The sequence below is a fragment of the Ischnura elegans genome, chromosome 6 (assembly GCF_921293095.1).
Source record: "Ischnura elegans chromosome 6, ioIscEleg1.1, whole genome shotgun sequence".
Classification (NCBI taxonomy): Eukaryota; Metazoa; Arthropoda; class Insecta; order Odonata; family Coenagrionidae; genus Ischnura; species Ischnura elegans.
Genome location: NC_060251.1, coordinates 80110049 through 80129996, shown reverse-complemented (window position 1 = coordinate 80129996; position 19948 = coordinate 80110049). Strand labels below are relative to the sequence as shown.

The following is a 19948-nucleotide window of genomic DNA, read 5'->3' as shown; positions in this document are numbered from 1 at the left end:
TTTCGGGCCTTCCCCTGCTGTCATACAGTTCCTCCTCATACTCCTTCCATCTACTCTGCATCTCATCTCTCTTGGTTTACATCCTTCCATCTTTAGCCTCAACTTTGGACATGGCTTGCCCTCATTTTCCTCCTGATAGCGACTTTACCTAGGCTTACAGCATGCCTACCTGTCCATCCTTCTGCAAGTTTTCCATTTCCTCGCATTCTCTTTTTCACCCACCTTCCCTTGCCCTCTTAATTTCCTTTATTGTCTCTATTCATCCTTTTGCTATGATATGCATCCACGTTCTTCCACTTCCTTCTCTCTTCCATTTCTTTTATCAGTTCCATTTCCTATCCACGGCTTCTTTATCCTACCGCTGTCAAGGTTGCTGATTGACTTCTCAGGCCCTTTAGCTATTCCTGTTTTTATCTTATCTCACCCTTCCTCTGTAGTCTGACGATCTCCCATTCACTATTATCCGTTAATTCATGGTATTCTACTCCATATATTCAGGGAAGAAGTAATTTGTGAGATTTCCCACTCGTGTTCCTAATGTTTTTTACGTGACATCATCGTGTGGATTACCTTTCATTTGGAACCTATCTGATTTATCTGGCATAGGTGGCCTTACTGGGAGTAATCTGGAATTACTCCTGCCAGTGCGGCCGTAGGTGTCATAGGAACCTGCGTGCCTTTCCTATGTGACAAGGTTGTAGCCTAAGGGAAAGGTGTCTCGAAATCGGAGGAAGAATTTAAAGTTTTTCTTTCTGATTATTCCATTACTATTTTATCTGTCTCATTTATTAATGTCATATGTTCCTCACTGTATGTCATTACTAACAACTATCTCAATCCACTTCTATGAAAGTAATGGGTGATATTCCTTCTTGAAGGTCTACTGCCAAAGAAGTACAAGGAGCCTTTTGAAAGCTGGCAGTATGAGTTCCAACTCTCTGGACATGAACTTAAGGAAGAAGATGATTTGGATGAAGAAGATAGGAGAGAAAGTATGTCTTTTTAGTATTTAATTTGTACTGATGTTGTGTGTTTTTAAAAATTTCCTCTATTGACCACTCACCAAATTTTTTGTTCATTGTTATAGGCTTTTTGACAGTTACTCATTACCTTCAGTTTAAGGCCACCTCTGCATTTCTTCAATGTTGTCATGCAGCATGAAAACATTAGATATAATGAGATAAGCATGATCAAGCATGGTGCTTTCCTACAGGATGGGATTTAGCTCAAGAGTTGCCCTGGGGAAAATAGGCAGAACTATTTTGTCGCTAAATTTTATGCTTTTAATGAGACATCTTTTGAATATGACATCTTGAGAAAATTTTTATCTTATTCATTGAAAAAGGGGAGAAATATCTTGAAACTCTTATCATAGAATCATTTTAGAATGGTCATTGAAAGCTTTAACTTTCTCTTCATCATTTTGTGTGTTAAATCCTATTCATTAGACATTATAAAGAGTATGCCTGAATAAAATATTTCGTTTAGGCATGAATATTTTTTTCAGTACTTGGTTCCATCACTCTTGAGGCTAGAATCAGAAGCAATTTAGGAAAGAATTTTTAGCAAAGTTAAAGTAAAGTTAATGGTGAGAGAGCCAGTTTGAACCCTGTTCACTTGTTGAAAATAAAATTTTGTCGTAAAACCTTGAAATGGCATACGTAGTGGCCTTAATCTTTCAGGAAATAGATCATAATCTCAGGAGAAAGGGACCATATGATTCGTGTCGTAAATTACTGCCATAATGTGGATGATGACTACCTTGTTTCTTTATCTGATTTTTTACACGGTGCAAGCTAACCATTACTTTATGCAGAAGTGAGCCTCTGAACGTTATTTTCGGAATCAAAGTATGACATAATTTAGATTAATTCATTTATCTCTTGAATATGGTTTTTGTGGAGACTGACTGCATGCAAATAATTTTTATATGTTGTCTGTCATGACGTTCTGTTGATAATTTCAAATTGTATCCATGGCTGGAAGGGTTAAGCAGGGTGTCCAGCGACTGGAAATATCAGGAATTGTACATTAATTTTTAGTCCTTGGAATTATGCATGAATCATTCATGAATAGGGTAGTTTCCTTCATCAAAGAAAACGAAAGGCATTGATTGCAATTCGTTACCCACCATTGTGTATTCATAATATACAAATTATTTGGTTTTAGAAATCCCAGTTTAGACGAATGTTAATGGTCAATTTTAACCTCATTTGAAAAAGGCCAGATTGGCGCCAGATGCGATGCCACTTCACGTTGCGTCACAGGGACCTAGATGCTATACGAGTAGTCAGGAGTTTTACATTGTCTGAGATTACCAATGCATGTATGAGGATGCCTACTTTTTGATCAGATTACATTGTCTCAAGATTCCATGCATACTCTCACTACATGAGCATAGATTCCTAAAAACCATTGTATGTAGTGGAATGCATGCATCCTTGAAAATCAGGTTTTTTTTCGTAATAAAAGCAATTTATTCTCATTTACGTATTTTAAACCATTCTGTTATTGTTTTTCCACCACTTGACGCTTCAAAACAGGAAAGAAAACCATCACTGAATCTTGTTTAAATCGGAAATCTCATAGCTTTGAATCTAATTTAATTCAAAAAGTTGAAGGTAAAATGTATGCATCAATGTATTATACTTGTTAGTTTCTTCATAAGTGGCCGATGACATCTTAATTGAAAATCTACATATTAGCCTTTATTCATTATGTGCCTTCTCATTTGCAGCAAATGACCCCAAGAAATCATCATCTAAGTTGGTGGCTCAAGTACAGTTGCCAAAATCAAAAGATCATTGTGATGGTGTCGTAAGTAAATCACAGAAAGAGACCTCCATAGCGATGATCCCTGATGTGAAGTCATTGAGGAATGAAGCGGAGAATACCAGTTGGCTGCCAGCCGGTGGTGAACCTGATGGTGCTCCTGTAAACAGTAGTACAAAGGGTGCCAACAACATCCTGACCAGTCCCCCAGATGAAATGGTCAGGGATGGAAGTAACTTTGGGAGCACAGTCTCTAGTCCAAGTATTTCTGTGAGTTGTGGGGAGCAATGTAGCTCAGGAAGCAGTGTTGGAAGTGAGGTTTTATCTGGCAGCCAGGTATTTTCGTCGCTTTCATCCATTGGAAGTAAAAGTAGTTCTAGTTATTTAGGCAGTGTTGAGATAAGTGCAGATATTTCCTCAGAAGAGGATTGGTGCCTGGATGGGTCTCCTCAGGGTTCTCCCTTTGCTGATGTATTGGAGAATCCCAAAAGAATTCAAAGTGTAACAGTATTTAAAGGTTCAGGAAATAGCTTAAGTGTTGATGCCATTTTGAAAGAAATGTGTGTGGAACTGCCATCCCTGTTGCAGCCTTTGGAATTGGGAGATGTTGCACCACCCTCCTCACAAAATGCTATCTCAAGTAAGTATTGCTGACAATTAGTTCTTTCCTTGATCAACATTTATTTAAAGTAGCCTAACAAGCCTTTATCAATTTTAAACATTGTTCATGTGTACCAACACTTCCCGTGTACAGTGAAGGGTCATTGCATGTAAGGGCTTATGCTGAATTACAGAGGGAATTTTTCTGTGGCAACTTGGACAGGATGGGGTGGTTGGTGAAATGCCTTTTAAGTTAGCCTTGTGTTGGGTGGTTGAAAGGAAACAAATTGTTTGAAAACTCATTAGATATTATTGGAGATGAATGGATGTTTATCTTTGACATTTCTAGAAAATTATGCAATTTCAATAAATAGCTTATGTTATTTTGATGTGATCTAATGCTTTGTCACCCCAATTAAAGAAATGTATAAGTATTGCCTAGAGAACATGCTTTGAGAGAAAATGTAAACTAATTCAGAAAAGAGGTGAAATGAAAATATTTTTGTTAATTCAGTCGTTAGGATTATTTTCAATCCAGTACTCACAGAAATATATTTCATCTTGTGTGTACTATATTTTTACAAGTTAGGGATATGTTGCAAATAAGAAAAATTAATTGGAATTATCCATAAAAATAACATCTGAAACTTTGGATGACAAATAAAGAGCAGTGTACCTCTACTTGCAGAAGCTGACATTTTTGTTTTTCACTCATGAATATGTATCACAACTCTAATACATATTAAGTTTCTTCTAAGTGCTAATTGAAGCATGATATTATGTATTTGGAATGTCAAACACTTCGTTTCATTAGGGCCTCTTAAATTTGTGTGCTGGCAGCCATTTTAGAAAATTTTGAAGTGCTGTAATTGTTTATGTAAAGGATGAAAAAGCCACTATTTTTACTTCTGAAGATGAAAATATATACCTTAGCAATAATTAACGCCCAAAAGTTATCAGAATTGATCACCCATAAATTACGAAAAGGGTAACCCTTTTGACAATGCATATTGGGATTCATAGTTTACTATGTTTTGTCCAAAAAAATTGATAATATGAAGTTTAAGAATGTTATATTGGGCAAAAAATTAAATTAATAGACTAATATAATGTTTTTTACAATCCTCATGCCCTTGCTGAAGGCTGAAAATTTTCAAAAGAAACTACATACATATTCACAAATGAGTAAGGAGGAATTTTTTGAGTCATGCAGTGTGCATGGGGAAGCATAAATTGAAATTGGAAAATATTAAGAAGGCTTCTAAAGTTTGTGAGGGTGTAACTGATAAACCATTGGAAACAAGGTCAAAAGTATTTGGGCTTTTTTCATCTTGGTGAAGGGATATGTAATGTTCTAAGTTTTGTCAAAAAATGTCATGGTGGGTGCTGCACAGTTGTTGATTTCGTATGGAATGACACTGTGATTCAGACGTGAAAATCACCTCAGAATTTTCCATTCATCAGCTTTACAAGATGTCGAAAAACATTTTCTCATATGATGTACAACACAATCAGGATTAGGTATATGTAAGAAACTAGGGGACTTTTGAGCCCAGTTTGTGTTGAGTGCAATTGGTTCATTCAAGTTTATTTTAATTGACTCGAAATTTAATGAGCCAAGTGCAGTCAAAATGTCCACACTAGGCTCAGGGGATTGAATCAGTACTTCGAAAATCACCAACCAATAATCTTTGCTGTAAGTGGTAGTGCTCTTGCTAGAAATTCATTTAGAGTCATTTCATTAGTATCTGGGTCATTCCACGTCAAATCACCCAGAAATTTTCAAAATGACACCCACCGACTCGGATTTTGATGAAATTTTTGGCACTAGCTACTATCACCTATCTAATGACCCATGTAAAATATTTCTTCTCTCACTCTCATAGTTTGCAAGATATGAGGAGTCAAAGTTTGAGATGTTTGCTCAGAAGTGGCTCTAGTGGGAGTCAAATGCCAGAGTGCAGGGCACAGGGTAAAAATTCATAACTAGAAACCACATAACATATTTGAATGAAATTTTGACCCCTTGTCTATCCAAGTACATAGCTTCCATAGTAATGTCTTTTATTCCCCTTGCATTGTTATGTTGGCCAAAATGATGTCAACAGTTGTTAATTAACCGATTTTTTTAGCTCAAAAACATTACTTCATATTTTCAGAATTATCACCAAAAGGCAGAGCAGTTAACTCATCCAATTTTTTTTTTAAATTGAAGGTTAATATGTGCTCCAATATACTGTGAAATAAAAATGGTGGTGTTTTGACTGCCACTATGAGTATTTCAGGTTTTACTTTTTTTCTGCCCCTGTGAGAGGGATTTTGGACACGTACTGTAAGATAATAAGTATAAGTGTATCCATACCTTCATGAGGATATATTTGAAATATTGGTCAGTAAATCTAAGACCAAACATGTAGTCTAGTGAATGTGGCTCTTGTTCATACAATTTTTTTTAATAGCAATACTTGGCTTGTGGCAGCTGAGGGTAAAAAAATCCAAATGGCTCAGAAATGTGAAATGATGCTTTTTTCCTGGAATTTACCCATTTTTCAAGTGTTTAGTTAATGTAAAAATTGGTATCAAAATACATTAGGCTCTCACTGTGCATTAGAGGATAAATGGAAATACTAATTTAAATAAAATTATTTAAATAATACACTTCAATGTGTTGAAGGCATCTCCCGAACATCTCTGGAGGCTCTCTCGGGCAACTAAATGCTTTACAATACCACCAATTCCATCACATGGGGATATTCCATTGCCTGTAGCAAAGAATGTCCATGATGCCATTAAGGAGAAATCCTGGTAATGCTTGCAAAGATTGAGAAATATTTTGCAGTTCTTGTACCGTCCTGCACAACCATCACTAAAGTAACTCAATTTTTTGACTAAAGTAAAATTTTCCTTAACAAAGCAAAATATTATTCTTTGGGTTTCATAAACAAAAGCTACATCATGCTCCAAATCATCTGACAAGATGCATAAACTTGAAATAATAAGCTGTTTAGTCAGGTGATCTAGAGTATAAATCACAACAGGGTGTACCGTACAACTATCACTTGTCCAGTGATTCCCTTGTGCCTCATCCTGGATAACGTATGAGTAGCTCTCACTGAAGTCAAAGAGAACAGCTGCTTCATGGGGTCCAAGATTTTCTTTCATTTTCTTAAGGTAGTTTGCCTGTACCTTCGTAATAAATGAATGGGGCACCAGTTTTTCCACTCTTTGAATTTAAATTGATAGGTACTCATCAAATGTCACCGTGAACTTCACCAGTTGATATCTGTCACTGGAAAACCACTGACTGAATGAAACTTCATCTCCGGGGTCACATTCTTCAAACTTTTTCAGCAGTAAGCTTTTCAATTTTTCACGTGAAGGACACTGAGAGCAATGTCGCAGTATACAGTCCCTATTATTTCTAGAGCACACGAAATAACCAATTAGGTCCTGGCTTGTTTCCTCTATATTACAGGCACTAAGCAGTAGGTTGACATTTTAATGAATTGTGCAAAAACACACTGAATGCGTTCCAGGACATCCTGCTACCACAAACCATTTTGGACCTAGGTTGCAGAATTTAGAAAAGCCAATTTTAATTCTGGGGAAGTCAAATTTAAAAGTGGAATACAATTCCTTCAAGTTAGCAAGTAATAATCTCTTCTGAACATGTACATTTTTGGAAATACTTATGGAATCTTTCTTTCCAGGTATCATTCTTGAGTACTCATCACTTTCATAGAAAGTCCTAACTAATTGTAATGTTTTATTTTTGCCTTCCCTTTTCTCAATTCAGGTGCAGCTAATTTTCCATTGTCTCTGAAAAGTTCTCTTGCTTGGCGGGCAGTGTACTCACTCACATGAAACTCTTCCATTACTTTCTTCCTGCTCCATAAAGTTGGTACCAATGATAACAGATGTACCTTTCCTTGATGGGTGCTTGATGTGTCAACTTTTTGTTTGATTAACCCGTCAGCGTCCAAAGTTTTTTTTAAATTCACGCATATTTCACTTTTAAAAAATATGATACTTATGAACTTCACACAAAGAACACAATTCAAACTGACTGAATAATGGAGGAAACCTTCTATTAAGTATGTGCACTGAAAGGTATGCTAAAATTCACATATTAAATACATTGCCGGAGCATTGGCTCAGCACTGCACTGGGTGCCCTATGGCACCCGTGGGCGTTGACGGGTTAAGTCTATGAGCACATCTATATCATGAACTTTCTGAAGTAGTTCTTTTGGCAGTTTTGGGTCATCCTTTTCTGGAGATAATTCTTTATCAAGAAGTCTTTTAACTTTCCTTTTAAAATTACTGCATGCTGACTCTACTTTCCTTTTAGCGTAGGTTGACCTTCTGTGAGATGATATGCCATGAAATTTTAAAGGTGACTCCTCTAAGTATATCTTGCAGCGTTCTGTTAAGTAGCTTAGTTGATTTTTCTTGGGATACTGTTGTTTCAAAATTCAAAATACTATCATTGCTGTCACTATCTACTGCTTCAACATCAGAAAGCTCATTTCCAAACCTGGAGTGTTTCTGTACTTCCTCCCTACATGGCTGGCATACTTTCATTCCTGGCACTAATTTCCGAAGAGTTGGGATTTTACAGGCCTTTTCTGCAAATTCAAGACTTACATTTCTCAGTGATTTTGATATTTTCTTCTTGTGGCTCTTAAAAGGATCAAGACAATATATTTGGTAGGTTTCATACTTTTTCAAATAGTACATTCTGTGACGTTCGCAGACATTGGATAGGACTTCCCCAGGTACACCACTTCTGAGAGATAACAGCTGTTTTTCAAGCATACTCATGATCTCAATTTTGTTCAGTTGCACCACTGGTGTGTAGCTTTTTTTGAGGCAATCAGATGCAGTTACTTTTCCAATGCTGCACAGTTCAACAATTTGCTCATTTTGAAGCATAGTGGAGACACTAACCTTTTTTAATGTCGAAGTTCACAATGAGCAGCTTTGCCTAACTCATAGCACACACAATTAATGTACAGGTAAAAATACACTGATCGTACACACAGAATATACTTGGACACCCAGGGAGCATCTTTACACAAGAAGACTTGGCAGAAGACTAAAAGTGGTACCCTAGAATCTATTTTGATTTATCATGCCCTCACTGTGATACATTGTAACACTTTATTCTTCCTAGAGGTTGCACTTAATTCTCTTATTCCTTGGGGAGATGTAATAACACTGAAAAGTGAGGCTGAATAGGTGGGATTGTATTACCTTCTCAAGTTTGTCATGTAATACAATCATATGTGATGCAGGGGAGAAAACAAGGTGGCACATAATGTCAGCATTATCTCTCCCAGTGAAATAGAAATTTAATACTCCAGTTGCCATCAAGGAATGTGGATATTGGTGACAACCTGCTACATATCTATAAGTAATACTATTTGCTCTGCCAGCTCTTCCATCACTAAGGGTTTGGAAGACCATACTTCTTCTGTGAAAGTGAGGCTAAATTTGTACAACTCCAGTTCAGCGGGACTCATTTAATCACTTTTTCACAGATCTTAACAAACTTGTACATTGCATGTGCTTATGATGACCACTGGTTTTTTGGATGAGTGCTTTCTAAACACGAGGAAGAACAAGATGTAAAAGTGAAATTTATGCACCCATATCGAAAATCCCCATGTGATGGAATTGGTGGTACTGTAAAGCGTTTAGTTTGCCCGAGAGATCCTCCAGAGATGTTCGGGAGATGCCTTCAAGACATTGAAGTGTATTATTTAAATAATTTTATTTAAATTAGTATTTCCATTTATCCTCTAATGCACAGTGAGAGCCTAATGTATTTTGATACCAATTTTTACATAAACTAAACACTTGAAAAATGGGTAAATTCCAGGAAAAAAGCATCATTTCACATTTCTGAGCCATTTGGATTTTTTTACCCTCAGCTGCCACAAGCCAAGTATTGCTATTAAAAAAAATTGTATGAACAAGAGCCACATTCACTAGACTACATGTTTGGTCTTAGATTTACTGACCAATATTTCAAATATATCCTCATGAAGGTATGGATACACTTATACTTATTATCTTACAGTACGTGTCCAAAATCCCTCTCACAGGGGCAGAAAAAAAGTAAAACCTGAAATACTCATAGTGGCAGTCAAAACACCACCATTTTTATTTCACAGTATATTGGAGCACATATTAACCTTCAATTTAAAAAAAAAATTGGATGAGTTAACTGCTCTGCCTTTTGGTGATAATTCTGAAAATATGAAGTAATGTTTTTGAGCTAAAAAAATCGGTTAATTAACAACTGTTGACATCATTTTGGCCAACATAACAATGCAAGGGGAATAAAAGACATTACTATGGAAGCTATGTACTTGGATAGACAAGGGGTCAAAATTTCATTCAAATATGTTATGTGGTTTCTGAGTTATGAATTTTTACCCTGTGCCCTGCACTCTGGAATTTGACTCCCACTAGCGCCACTTCTGAGCAAACATCTCAAACTTTGACTCCTCATATCTTGCAAACTATGAGAGTGAGAGAAGAAATATTTTACATGGGTCATTAGATAGGTGATAGTAGCTAGTGACAAAAATTTCATTAAAATCCGAGTCGGTGGGTGCCATGCCTGGGTGAACTGACATGGAATGACCCATCTTCTTTATGCTGATATGATCTTTTTTGCGGTTAAAGGAGATGAGCTTGCAAACATATATAAAAAGTTCAGGCCCTAAAGTTTTAGTGATGCCAAATTGGGTGGAAATCTACTTTCAAATGTACATTAATACATAATTCTCATACATGTTGCATGTTTCATATGGGGGTGATTATTGGAATTTGGCAAAGTTTTATTATGTGTGGATTATGAGCTTTATTACTTGTATTTACTATATTGTATGTTTTCTCTGTTACAGCATTATTGTTAAAAATTTCTTTTGTATTTTTTATAGGAGAAAGGCTTTGTGAGAACTTGTCTGAAAAGATTGCTGATGTTCCTGCTGTGTGTGAGTCAATTAGTGGAACAAAGGACCAAAGAATGACTGCAATTTCCACTACATCTCCCGTCAGTACAAACTTTCCTGTAAATGCTACAAGTAGGCTGTCGACTTCCAGCTTAAGCCATGAAAATGGTGTAACAACTATTAGTGACTCAACAGCTGGAAATGAAGTGTGTGGTAATGTCACCAGTGTTCCCTCAGAAAATTCTTCCAGTGTTTACAATAAGGATCTTAGTGCCATGGAGATTGAAAACTGTGGAATAAGCTTCGAGGCTTCAAATATGAATGCTAGTAACTGTAATGAATCATCTGATGAAATTCAGCATTCTCCAAAGAATGAAGTGAATATTTTAAATGAAGTGTCTTGTGATGTGTCCTCTGCAGTGTTAAAAGATGAAGAGCCAGTTGGTGGTCAAATCGAAAATAATGTTGGTAAACGAGGAAGTAGGTCAAAGAAAGGTAGGGGTAAGCGTAATGAAGCCAAGAAAGTGAATCAAGATGATGTAAATAGACCTAGGGAAATGAACCATCCAGAAAAGTCTGTGGAAGAAAATACTTCTGTACAGAATATACCTGATAGTATCAAGGAGGCACCAGTCAAAGTGGATTGTCAGAGGCGTTTTAGTGCTAGGTTACGGAGTAATTCCAAGGTTACTGATCCTAATGCTGTAAATGACAGTAGTGAAGTTAGAAAAGGCAAAGAGAAGCACAGCTCTTTGGGTAGCAATCTTGATGAAAGTGGAAAATTGAATGAAAGGGAAGAAGAAAGTGTAGAGAATGTGGGAGTTTTTTCTCTAGTAGACTACTCGGACTCCTCCGATACCTGTGATTCAGTATTGCCTGTATTGCAGGAATTGGATGAGAATGTTTTTAAGGAATCATTAGATAATACTGTGGACGCAATGAAAGAGCAAGCTGTTGAAGTCATTGGTTCCTTGAATCTGAAGCAGGTGCAAGTGCAGATAGAAAGTGTTCCTTGTCATCAAAGAGATGTTATCTCAGTACCTGTTGCTTCTGACTCTCATCAGTTGAGTGGAATTTCTCTTCCAAAGGAAAGTAGAACAACTGAAAATCAAGAGATCAAGGTGGTGAATAGTCTCGAGAATGGTCTCAGTGACCCTCAAAGTGTGCTTGAAGATCCACTTTGTGATGAACATAGTTTGGACATTTCAACTGTTGAACCAGCAGTTGCTTCTAAGGCTGCAGAAAAGTCCAATACTTCTAGTGAGAAAGTGGTTGAATCGACTGGAGCCCAGAAACCAGCAATCAAACTCATTGCTGATTCTTTTAATGAGGAAGTGGTGTCTGGAGATTCAGAAGAAGTTGAGAAATCTTTAGGTAAATCAACAGCTGGTAATTTGTCTTACTCAATCCTTAGCCCTCTTTATAATTCGGATTTGGTCCGTGAGAAAGATCAAGGGAAGAATGATGAGGAAAATGGAGAGAAAATGCTTAGTACTCATAATCTTGTTAAGGACAATTTTAAGGAATCCTTGGTCATAAATGACAAGAGCATATGTTCTTCAACTGAAGATACAGCTTCAGTACGTGAAAAGCCTCGGGGATCTTGCAAGCAGGACCGCAGACTGAATAAACTTGATAGAAAGAATGCTGTTAAAGTTGAAATTAGCCAATCCTCAGTTGTTAATACCCCGAAGACTGCAAATAATGAAGTGAATGCTCTTAAAGAAGTCTTAACTGGAGATAAGGGGGAAGCAAAAAAATCTCTTTCGCCTTGTAAAGAGCATGTGGAAAGACATTCAAAGTCTAGAATTAGTTCCTCCGACTCTCCGACGTCATCTTTGGAAAAAGGCAAGAATTTACTTAGCAGTGGACCTCTGGGGAAGATAATGTCTTTTTTTGGTGGAATGGCAGTGAATAGATTGAAAGTACCATTCTTTTTTGGGAGCCATACTTTGTTACAGTTTCCTGGGGTCAAGTTTAGGCTCTGTGGCAAATTGGCACCGGAGTTATATCCAGACCCATATTCATTTCCCAAAAGACCTCTCAGTAATTTCGGAGGAAGTGACTTTAAAGAATTTTATGAAATGCTTCGGACAATTGTTGATGAGTCAAAATCTGAAAGAGAGCAACGGCCAGATATTAAATTTCACAAGCTAGGATCCCTTGCTCCTCCTGACTACACCAATTTGTACTTGTGTCCTAGAAGATTGAATATAAACTTTGATCACCGTAGGCGTAAAAAATTTAATCATTGCAGTGAAGAGGTTGAAGCAACTTCAAAGAAAGTGGAGATCAATTCTTTAGTGAATGAAGATTGCTTACCCTGTCCTTGTCTACCCAGCATGGATGAAGAAGTCAGCAGTGATGGCTCCAGCACATTATGTAATGGCTCAGAAAATAGTTTATTCTCTAGTAGTGAGACATCTGTTGACTCTGACGTTCTTTTGGACTCCAGTGACATGGATGACAATGGTAAGGAGCTAGATAATGTCGCACCAGTGGATCAGCTTGAAAGTGTGGATGTTTTCAACCGAAGTACACAAGTTTTGCAGGGTGAAACATTGAATGATAAAGGCACTAGTCTTAGCGACTTGCATGTAGACCACTTGGGTGTGAGGGCATCATCTTCATTGAGTGAAACTAGTTTGTGCCAAAGTTTGGCTGTGGACTCCCAGGTATTTATCCAGGAAACCCAATGTGTTGGTCCTCCACAAAATTTGATGGAATCAACTTGCCATGGAGTAAATATTTCAGGTAGTATAACAGAAGTGAAGTCTGACAAGAATGGTAAAATATGTGATGTAAATACCACAATTGTAAATAAGCAGGAGACAGAGAATGCTGGTTTCACCAAGGTAACTGCTCCTTCATTAGGTTGCTCTGAGGATAGTTTGTTTTCCAGCACACATTCTCGAGATAGCTTTTCTTCTGGAGGTTATTCAAGTGATAAGGAAAGTAGCCCTAATGGTAGTGTATTTGATGCAGCTTTTGGTAAAAATACATCAGATCATGTTGAGGGAAAGCCATTAGTGGAATTATCAATTGGCGACATCAAGGCAGAATCCTTAATTAGAGCAGGTCAGAGTGGATCCAGCGACTCTCCAAACTTTACGAAGGTGGATTTACCCAGAAATACTGACAGTGAAAGTTTAAGGCTGGTTGCGTGCAAGGAAAATGGCATTGCTGTAGAATATAACAATCATTCAGAGGTGGATGTCAAGAAGGCTTTTAGTAGCAGCAAAGGCAACTGCTCAAGTGGTTTTGAAAATATTCCAAGGCAATCAAGTCATCAACAGGAAAGCATCTGCCACCTCCCTTCTATTCAACCAGAAAAGGATTTCTGTACATCAGAGGCCACGGATAACTTTATTTGTGACATAATGAATGAGTTAGAAAATTCTACATCAGTTTGTGTGAAGAAAGATGAAGGAGAGAAGTCAGAAGAAGGAATTAGATTGGAGAAAGTCAATGGTAATGGGTTGGTGAATGATTCGGGCATTGCCAATCTGTTCACTACCAAGGGTCCTGGGGATGACATTCACAAAGTGCCAAAAGGTAATATGTCAGATGATGGAGGAATGTTTGTTGAAAGCAAAGGACATTTATTGGATGCAGGCATACCTTTGGGCTCCTTTCCTTTCTCAGACGAAGCAGAAGCCGTGCTGGAAAGTATCATCAATTGTCACACCGATATAAATGAAAACAAGACCATGGAGATTTGCAAACAGAGGATGAAGCAAGAAGCTGAATTGCAAGTTCTTGATAGAGTTTCCATTCATTCTTTCTCTGATGAATCTGCGTACAGTTCATTATCCAGGTCAGTGGTATCAGGACCTGGTTCTGTTGATTCTGGGCAAGTTGTCGCTTCCAGTCAAGAACCTGACTTGGATATGAAAGAGAAGATGGTTGATTCTATTCACATCGATAATTGCTTAATGGCTGAAACTCTTGATGACCTAATTGAAATGGCTATTGGACTGCCTCCATTTGATGATGCCTGTTTGAGTTCTGTGGCAACCAAACTATCTGAGACATCAGCTGAGGATAACTTGTTGACTGAAGCACCCTCTTCTTTGTCTCCGTTGTGTGAATCAAAGGAAAATGCACAGCTCGAGGGGAAAGTGTCTATCCAGAAGTTTAAAGGAAAATCTCTACCCCGAAACTTTTCAGAGAAAGATTTGTTTGGTACTGATTTTAGTGATTCATTATCAGATAATGAACCATTAGCGAATTTACTTAGAAAAAATCACGGAAAAAGGAGGTTAAGAGTTGGACAAATGTCAGGTCAAGGCAAAAGGATGAAAGTAAGCAGTAAAATACAGAGTTCTCGAGGCAGGGGACTTCGGACACGAGGAGGGAGGAAATCATTTATGTCTAAAGCCATAGTGACATCATCGAGTGATTCAGAAGAGTCTCAAGGGGAAAATGATGAGAGTACCTCTAAGCCTCCAGCTAAATTTATGCAGCTTAGGCCAAGTGGTAATCGTAAGGAGGCAGACGAATTTTGTCTGAAATTGCCCGAAACTAATGATGCCCCTCAAGAATTGAAGAATATTACTAAGGATGGTGATGCCATTGAGGATATGATGCCATTGTTAGCAAATAGTGTTGATGGAATGGAGTCTGATGATAACAATCAAATAATTTCATCCAGTGACTCACTTCCAAAAAGTCATTTGTCAATGCAGTCTGCTCCATCTGGGCCAGGGATTTTGCAGAAAGGTACTGTAGAGACTTGTCGTGCATATCCCTCTAGGAAAGGTAATAATTTACCGCAGGAACCACCAGCACTAGATAAATTACCAATTGCTGACGACAAAGATATATCTCTACCAGAAAATGCAACTAACCCTAAGCTTGTTCAGATGAATGATGTCCTTGACGATCTCCCCTTATCCTCATCTGAAGTGGATGAAGTGTTACCCATAACTCCAACCCCTAGAGCTCCTGGTAGAAGAAAGCAGAGTCTAGTTAATACACTTGAATGTGATGATGTAGTTATAATCGAGGAGGTGCCTCAGGAAGCCAAAAAGAAGAAAACTCAAAAGCCTAGCAAAAAATGTAACCGTAAAGGTAAACGGAAAAGTGAGCCATCTCTTGAGTCAAATGAAAAAGATGTAGGGAAAAATGGGAGCAATAAAAACAAAGAAGAAGACGGAGATATTTGTACAGAGACCATTACTTCTTGCAAAGACAATAATACATCAGATTTAAGAGACAGTAAGGAAGCTCTTAACGTTTCTACAGCATCCCCTAAATTAAGGAAAAATAATAGGAAGAGTAATAAAATGCTCAGTGGTGATGACCCTGGAAGATGTGATGGGATGAATGAGAATGGAAATCTGAAGAGTTCTTTGAGGGAGGTGGTTGCAATCAATCCCATTGAGTCCCCATTTGCAGCAGGAGGTGAAAAGTCAACCAAAACCTCAGCATGTTCAAAATCTCCTAGAGCAAAGAATAAGCGTAGTGAGTGTGATGACAGCTTCAATGGAGAACTGGGTGACCATTGTCTGAATAAAGAGAGCGGTGTGGATGCTGTGGACTCTGTTAAGATTTGTAAGAGAAATAAAAAAAGAACAGCAAAAAGTAAAAAGATGGCTGAGATTGAATCAAATGAGGAATGTGAACTCAAAGACACCAGCATTATTGAGGAAAGAGATCATCATTGGCCTTCAGAAATGTTAATTTCTTCCAACTCGACAAAAACTTCCTTTGCATCTGGGTGTGAGAGCATTTCTGTGACTAAATCTCCACTCAGATCCCTCTCAAATAAAGAGGTAGATAATGTGACATCTGGTGCAGAACAAGGTGTTTATCCACCAGCAAAAGGTGACTCAGAATCATCTGAAGTGAAGGGCAAAGAGATCATTGCAGTCAACTGTAGTCCTCTAGTCGAAAAGGAAACGGCTGATGAAGTTGACTGCTTGGATGAGAGTGGTAGTTACATGACTGAGGATACAGTTGCTCATGTTCCTAAGGCATTAGGATCTGTGGTAGCCATGCTGGCCTCTAGAACTTTTAGAAGATCTGCCAGTATCAGATCTGTGGACAAAAATAATGTAGGTATTGTCAAGGACAGTGACTTACCTAGTGAGAAGGAAAAGCATCTCTCTGAAGTTACTTTTCCTGTAGGAAAACTGAGGAAAGATCAGGAAAATGGTTGTATATTAAAGTCGCCTATAAAGGGGGAGGAAAAGGGTGAAGTATCTGAGTTAAAGGAACATCTATCTGGATTACCTTTGAAGAAGCGTATATCTAATATGCATCATGACTCATTCTGTTCGAGGAAACTTGGTATGAGCTCTGATTTTGATGAAAAAAATTCTGGGGAAATTTGTGTTGATGGAAGGACTGAATTGGATGAACGTACTCGTATTGCCAATAAACAAATTGCCCTTAGCCCTAAAGTGACTTCAAGTGGTAAAACTTTGAATCCACTCTCACCAGTAGTTGAATCGCTATTGGATGTCAGCATGAACTGTAATAAAGAGAAATCACTCGACTGTCAACAACAAGGACTTACACCACAATCTAAGAATTGCATTGTTCTCGTCCATAAATGGTCTCCTTCAATGAGTTCCAACTCTAGTCATAAAGACTGCTCTAACCCAAATGAGCCATACCATACCCCTTCTGTGAATAAACGTGTTGCTCGCTCTCCAAGGATTTGTTCCAAAACTTCGAAAAATGGTAGCCTTCTTGATTCCAGCATGTCCGAAAAAGAGTCCCTTTGTGATGAGACAGATAATCTATCATGCTTGAAAGAGGTTTCTGTGTCAAGTGAGACAAGGAAGAAAAGTGACAGGCTTGCTAAGAAACGCATTGCAAATTCTGCCGAACCGATTGCACAGTTGGAATATTTGGAACCTCCTCAAGAGGAGAATGAATCTGCATCAGATGACAGTATGAAGAATATGGAAAAGGAATCACATGACATTCAAGAGCAAGAATTCACTTCTACGAAGAAGTGCAGTTCTGATGTCCCCCAAGCCACATCATCTAATAAGTGCAAAAGTAGTCCTACCCATTCTGAAAGTTCAAATCTGAACGGTGAGGAGAGAAGCATCGATGGAGACAGCTTGGTTTTAAGTGAGTCATCTTACAACCCACCTGTGAAGAAACGCATTGCTCACTCTCCAAAGACTAGATCCAGAACTTCCAGTGCTAATCATCTTGACTCCAGCATGTCTGAAAAGGAGTCCCTTTGTGATGAGATGGGTGATTTATCATACGTGAAAGAAGTTTCTGTGCCCAATGTGACGAGGAAGAAAAGTGACCGGCTTGCTAAGAAACACATTGCAAATTCCGCTAAACTGACTGAACAGTTTGAATATTTGGAACCTCCCCGAGTAGAGGAAGAACCATTGTCAGATGTCAGTATGAAAAATATGGAAAAGGAATCGCATGACATTCAAGAGCAAGAATTCACTCCTACGAAGAAGTGCAGTTCTAATGTCCCTCAAACCACATCATCTATTAAGTACAAAAGTAGTCCTACTCTTACTGAAAGTTCAACTCTGAATGGTAAGGAGAGAAGCATCGATGGAGACAGCTTATATCTAAGTGAGCCCCTTTACAACCCACCTGTGAAGAAACGCATCGCCCACTCTCCAAAGACTAGATCCAAAAGTTCCAATGCTGATCAACTTAGTTACAAAATGTCTGAAAATGAGTCTCAAAGTGATGAAACTGGTAGTCCATCAAGCACGAATGAGAATTCTTTGTTAAACACGAAGAGGATGAAAAATAACAGACCTGCTAAGAAGTCCACTGTGAATGCTCCCAAAGGGATCACACCGTTGGAACATTTGGAACCCCCCCAATTAGAATTGATGGATGACAGCATGGAGAGCATAAAAAAGAAATCGCATGACAGCCAAGAGCGAGAATTCACTCCTGCTAAGAAGGGCATTGCTCGTATCCCTAAAACCATTGCTCACTCTCCAAACGTTAGATCCAAAACTGCCAATGCTGATCACCTTGGTTACAGCACATCTGAAAATGAATCTCTCCTTGATGGAACTGGTAGTCCATCATGCGAGAGTGAGAATTCTTTGTTAAACACGAAGAGGAAGAAAAATAACAGATCTGCTAAAAAGCCCACTGTGAATGCTCCCAAAGGGATCACACCGTTGGAACATTTGGAACCCCCCCAATTAGAATTGATGGATGACAGCGTGGAGAGCATAAAAAAGAAATCACATGACAGCCAAGAGCGAGAATTCACTCCTGCTAAGAAGTGCATTGCTGGTATCCCTAAAGCCTCTGTTACTCTTACCAAAAGTTTAAGTTCCTCAGTAAATAGTGTTGATAGCATCAATGGAGACAGCTTATATCTAAGTGAGCCACTTCACAACCTACCTGTGAAGAAAGGCATCACTCTCTCTGCAAAGGCTGAATCCAAAACTTCTAATGCTGATGGTATTGATTTTAGCTTGACTGAAAATGAGCCTTCACCTGATAAGAATAAAAGTGCACATTGCTCCAGTACAAGAAAAGTGAAAAATAGTGAAAGGGACAAGCCTCGTTTGAAAGATAAAGACATGGCTGATATCCCTGAAACCTCTGTTGCTCTTACCAAAAGTGAAAGTTCTACAATGACTAGTGGTGAAGGGAGCATTGAAAAAGACAGCCCTGTCTCAAGTGAACTGTGTTATAACCCACCTGTGAAAAAACGCATTGCTCACTCTCCAAAGGCTAGGTCCAAAACTTCTATTGCTGACGATATTGATTTTAGCTTGACTGAAAATGAGCAGTCTCCTGATAAGACTAAAAACGCACATTGCTCCAGTACAAGAAAAGTGAAAAATAGTGAAAGTGACAAGCCTCGTTTGATTGATAAAGACATGGCTGATATCCCTGAAACCTCTGTTGCTCTTACCAAAAGTGAAAGTTCTACAATGACTAGTGGTGAAGGGAGCATTGAAAAAGACAGCCCTGTCTCAAGTGAACTGTGTTATAACCCACCTGTGAAAAAACGCATTGCTCACTCTCCAAAGGCTAGGTCCAAAACTTCTATTGCTGACGATATTGATTTTAGCTTGACTGAAAATGAGCCGTCTCCCGATAAGACTAAAAACGCACATTGCTCCAGTACAAGAAAAGTGAAAAATAGTGACAGGGACAAGCCTCGGCTGAAAGGTAAGGTGAGCAAAATAAGCAAATTGCGGAACATAGTGTCAATCATGAAAGGCTATCGCCCTGCCAGTGTAAACCCTGATCCCAAGGCACAAAGAAACATTGCGAACTGTGCAAGTGACGGTTATTCTCGCAAAGATTTACCTAATTGTGCTGATGGAAGTGATTTAAAAGTATCATGTGAGAGGGCAGAAGGACCAACTACTCATCGGCCTCCTAAGAGGAAGTTGGAAGTCTGTGAGGTGTCTACCAAGATGAGGCGGATGGATTCTGAAAGTGTGAAGGAACTGCCAAAGCTAGATGAAGTGGACAAACTGCCAAAGGACAGTCAGCTCCCACCGGTCAATACTGAAAGACTGCCGCCTGCTTTAGATAATGGGGAAACGGCATCAAAACACCATCAGGTGAAAGCTGAAATTGGTATGTAGCAAATTTTTATATCACTTAGGTACACTATCTGGAGGTGAAGCCTTC

At 38.4% G+C, this 19948-nt stretch overlaps 1 protein-coding gene across 2 annotated transcripts in view; it reads left to right on the top strand.

Annotated features, from left to right (window-relative positions):
• The window catches only part of LOC124161059, a 57557-nt gene that overhangs the window by 5320 nt on the left and 32289 nt on the right, over nt 1-19948 (top strand). For both annotated transcript variants that reach the window (XM_046537225.1, XM_046537226.1), the window contains exons 6-8: nt 879-992; nt 2738-3412; nt 10325-19894. In XM_046537225.1, the coding sequence (XP_046393181.1) occupies nt 879-992; nt 2738-3412; nt 10325-19894 (10359 nt within the window). The remainder of the gene's footprint in view (nt 1-878; nt 993-2737; nt 3413-10324; nt 19895-19948) is intronic.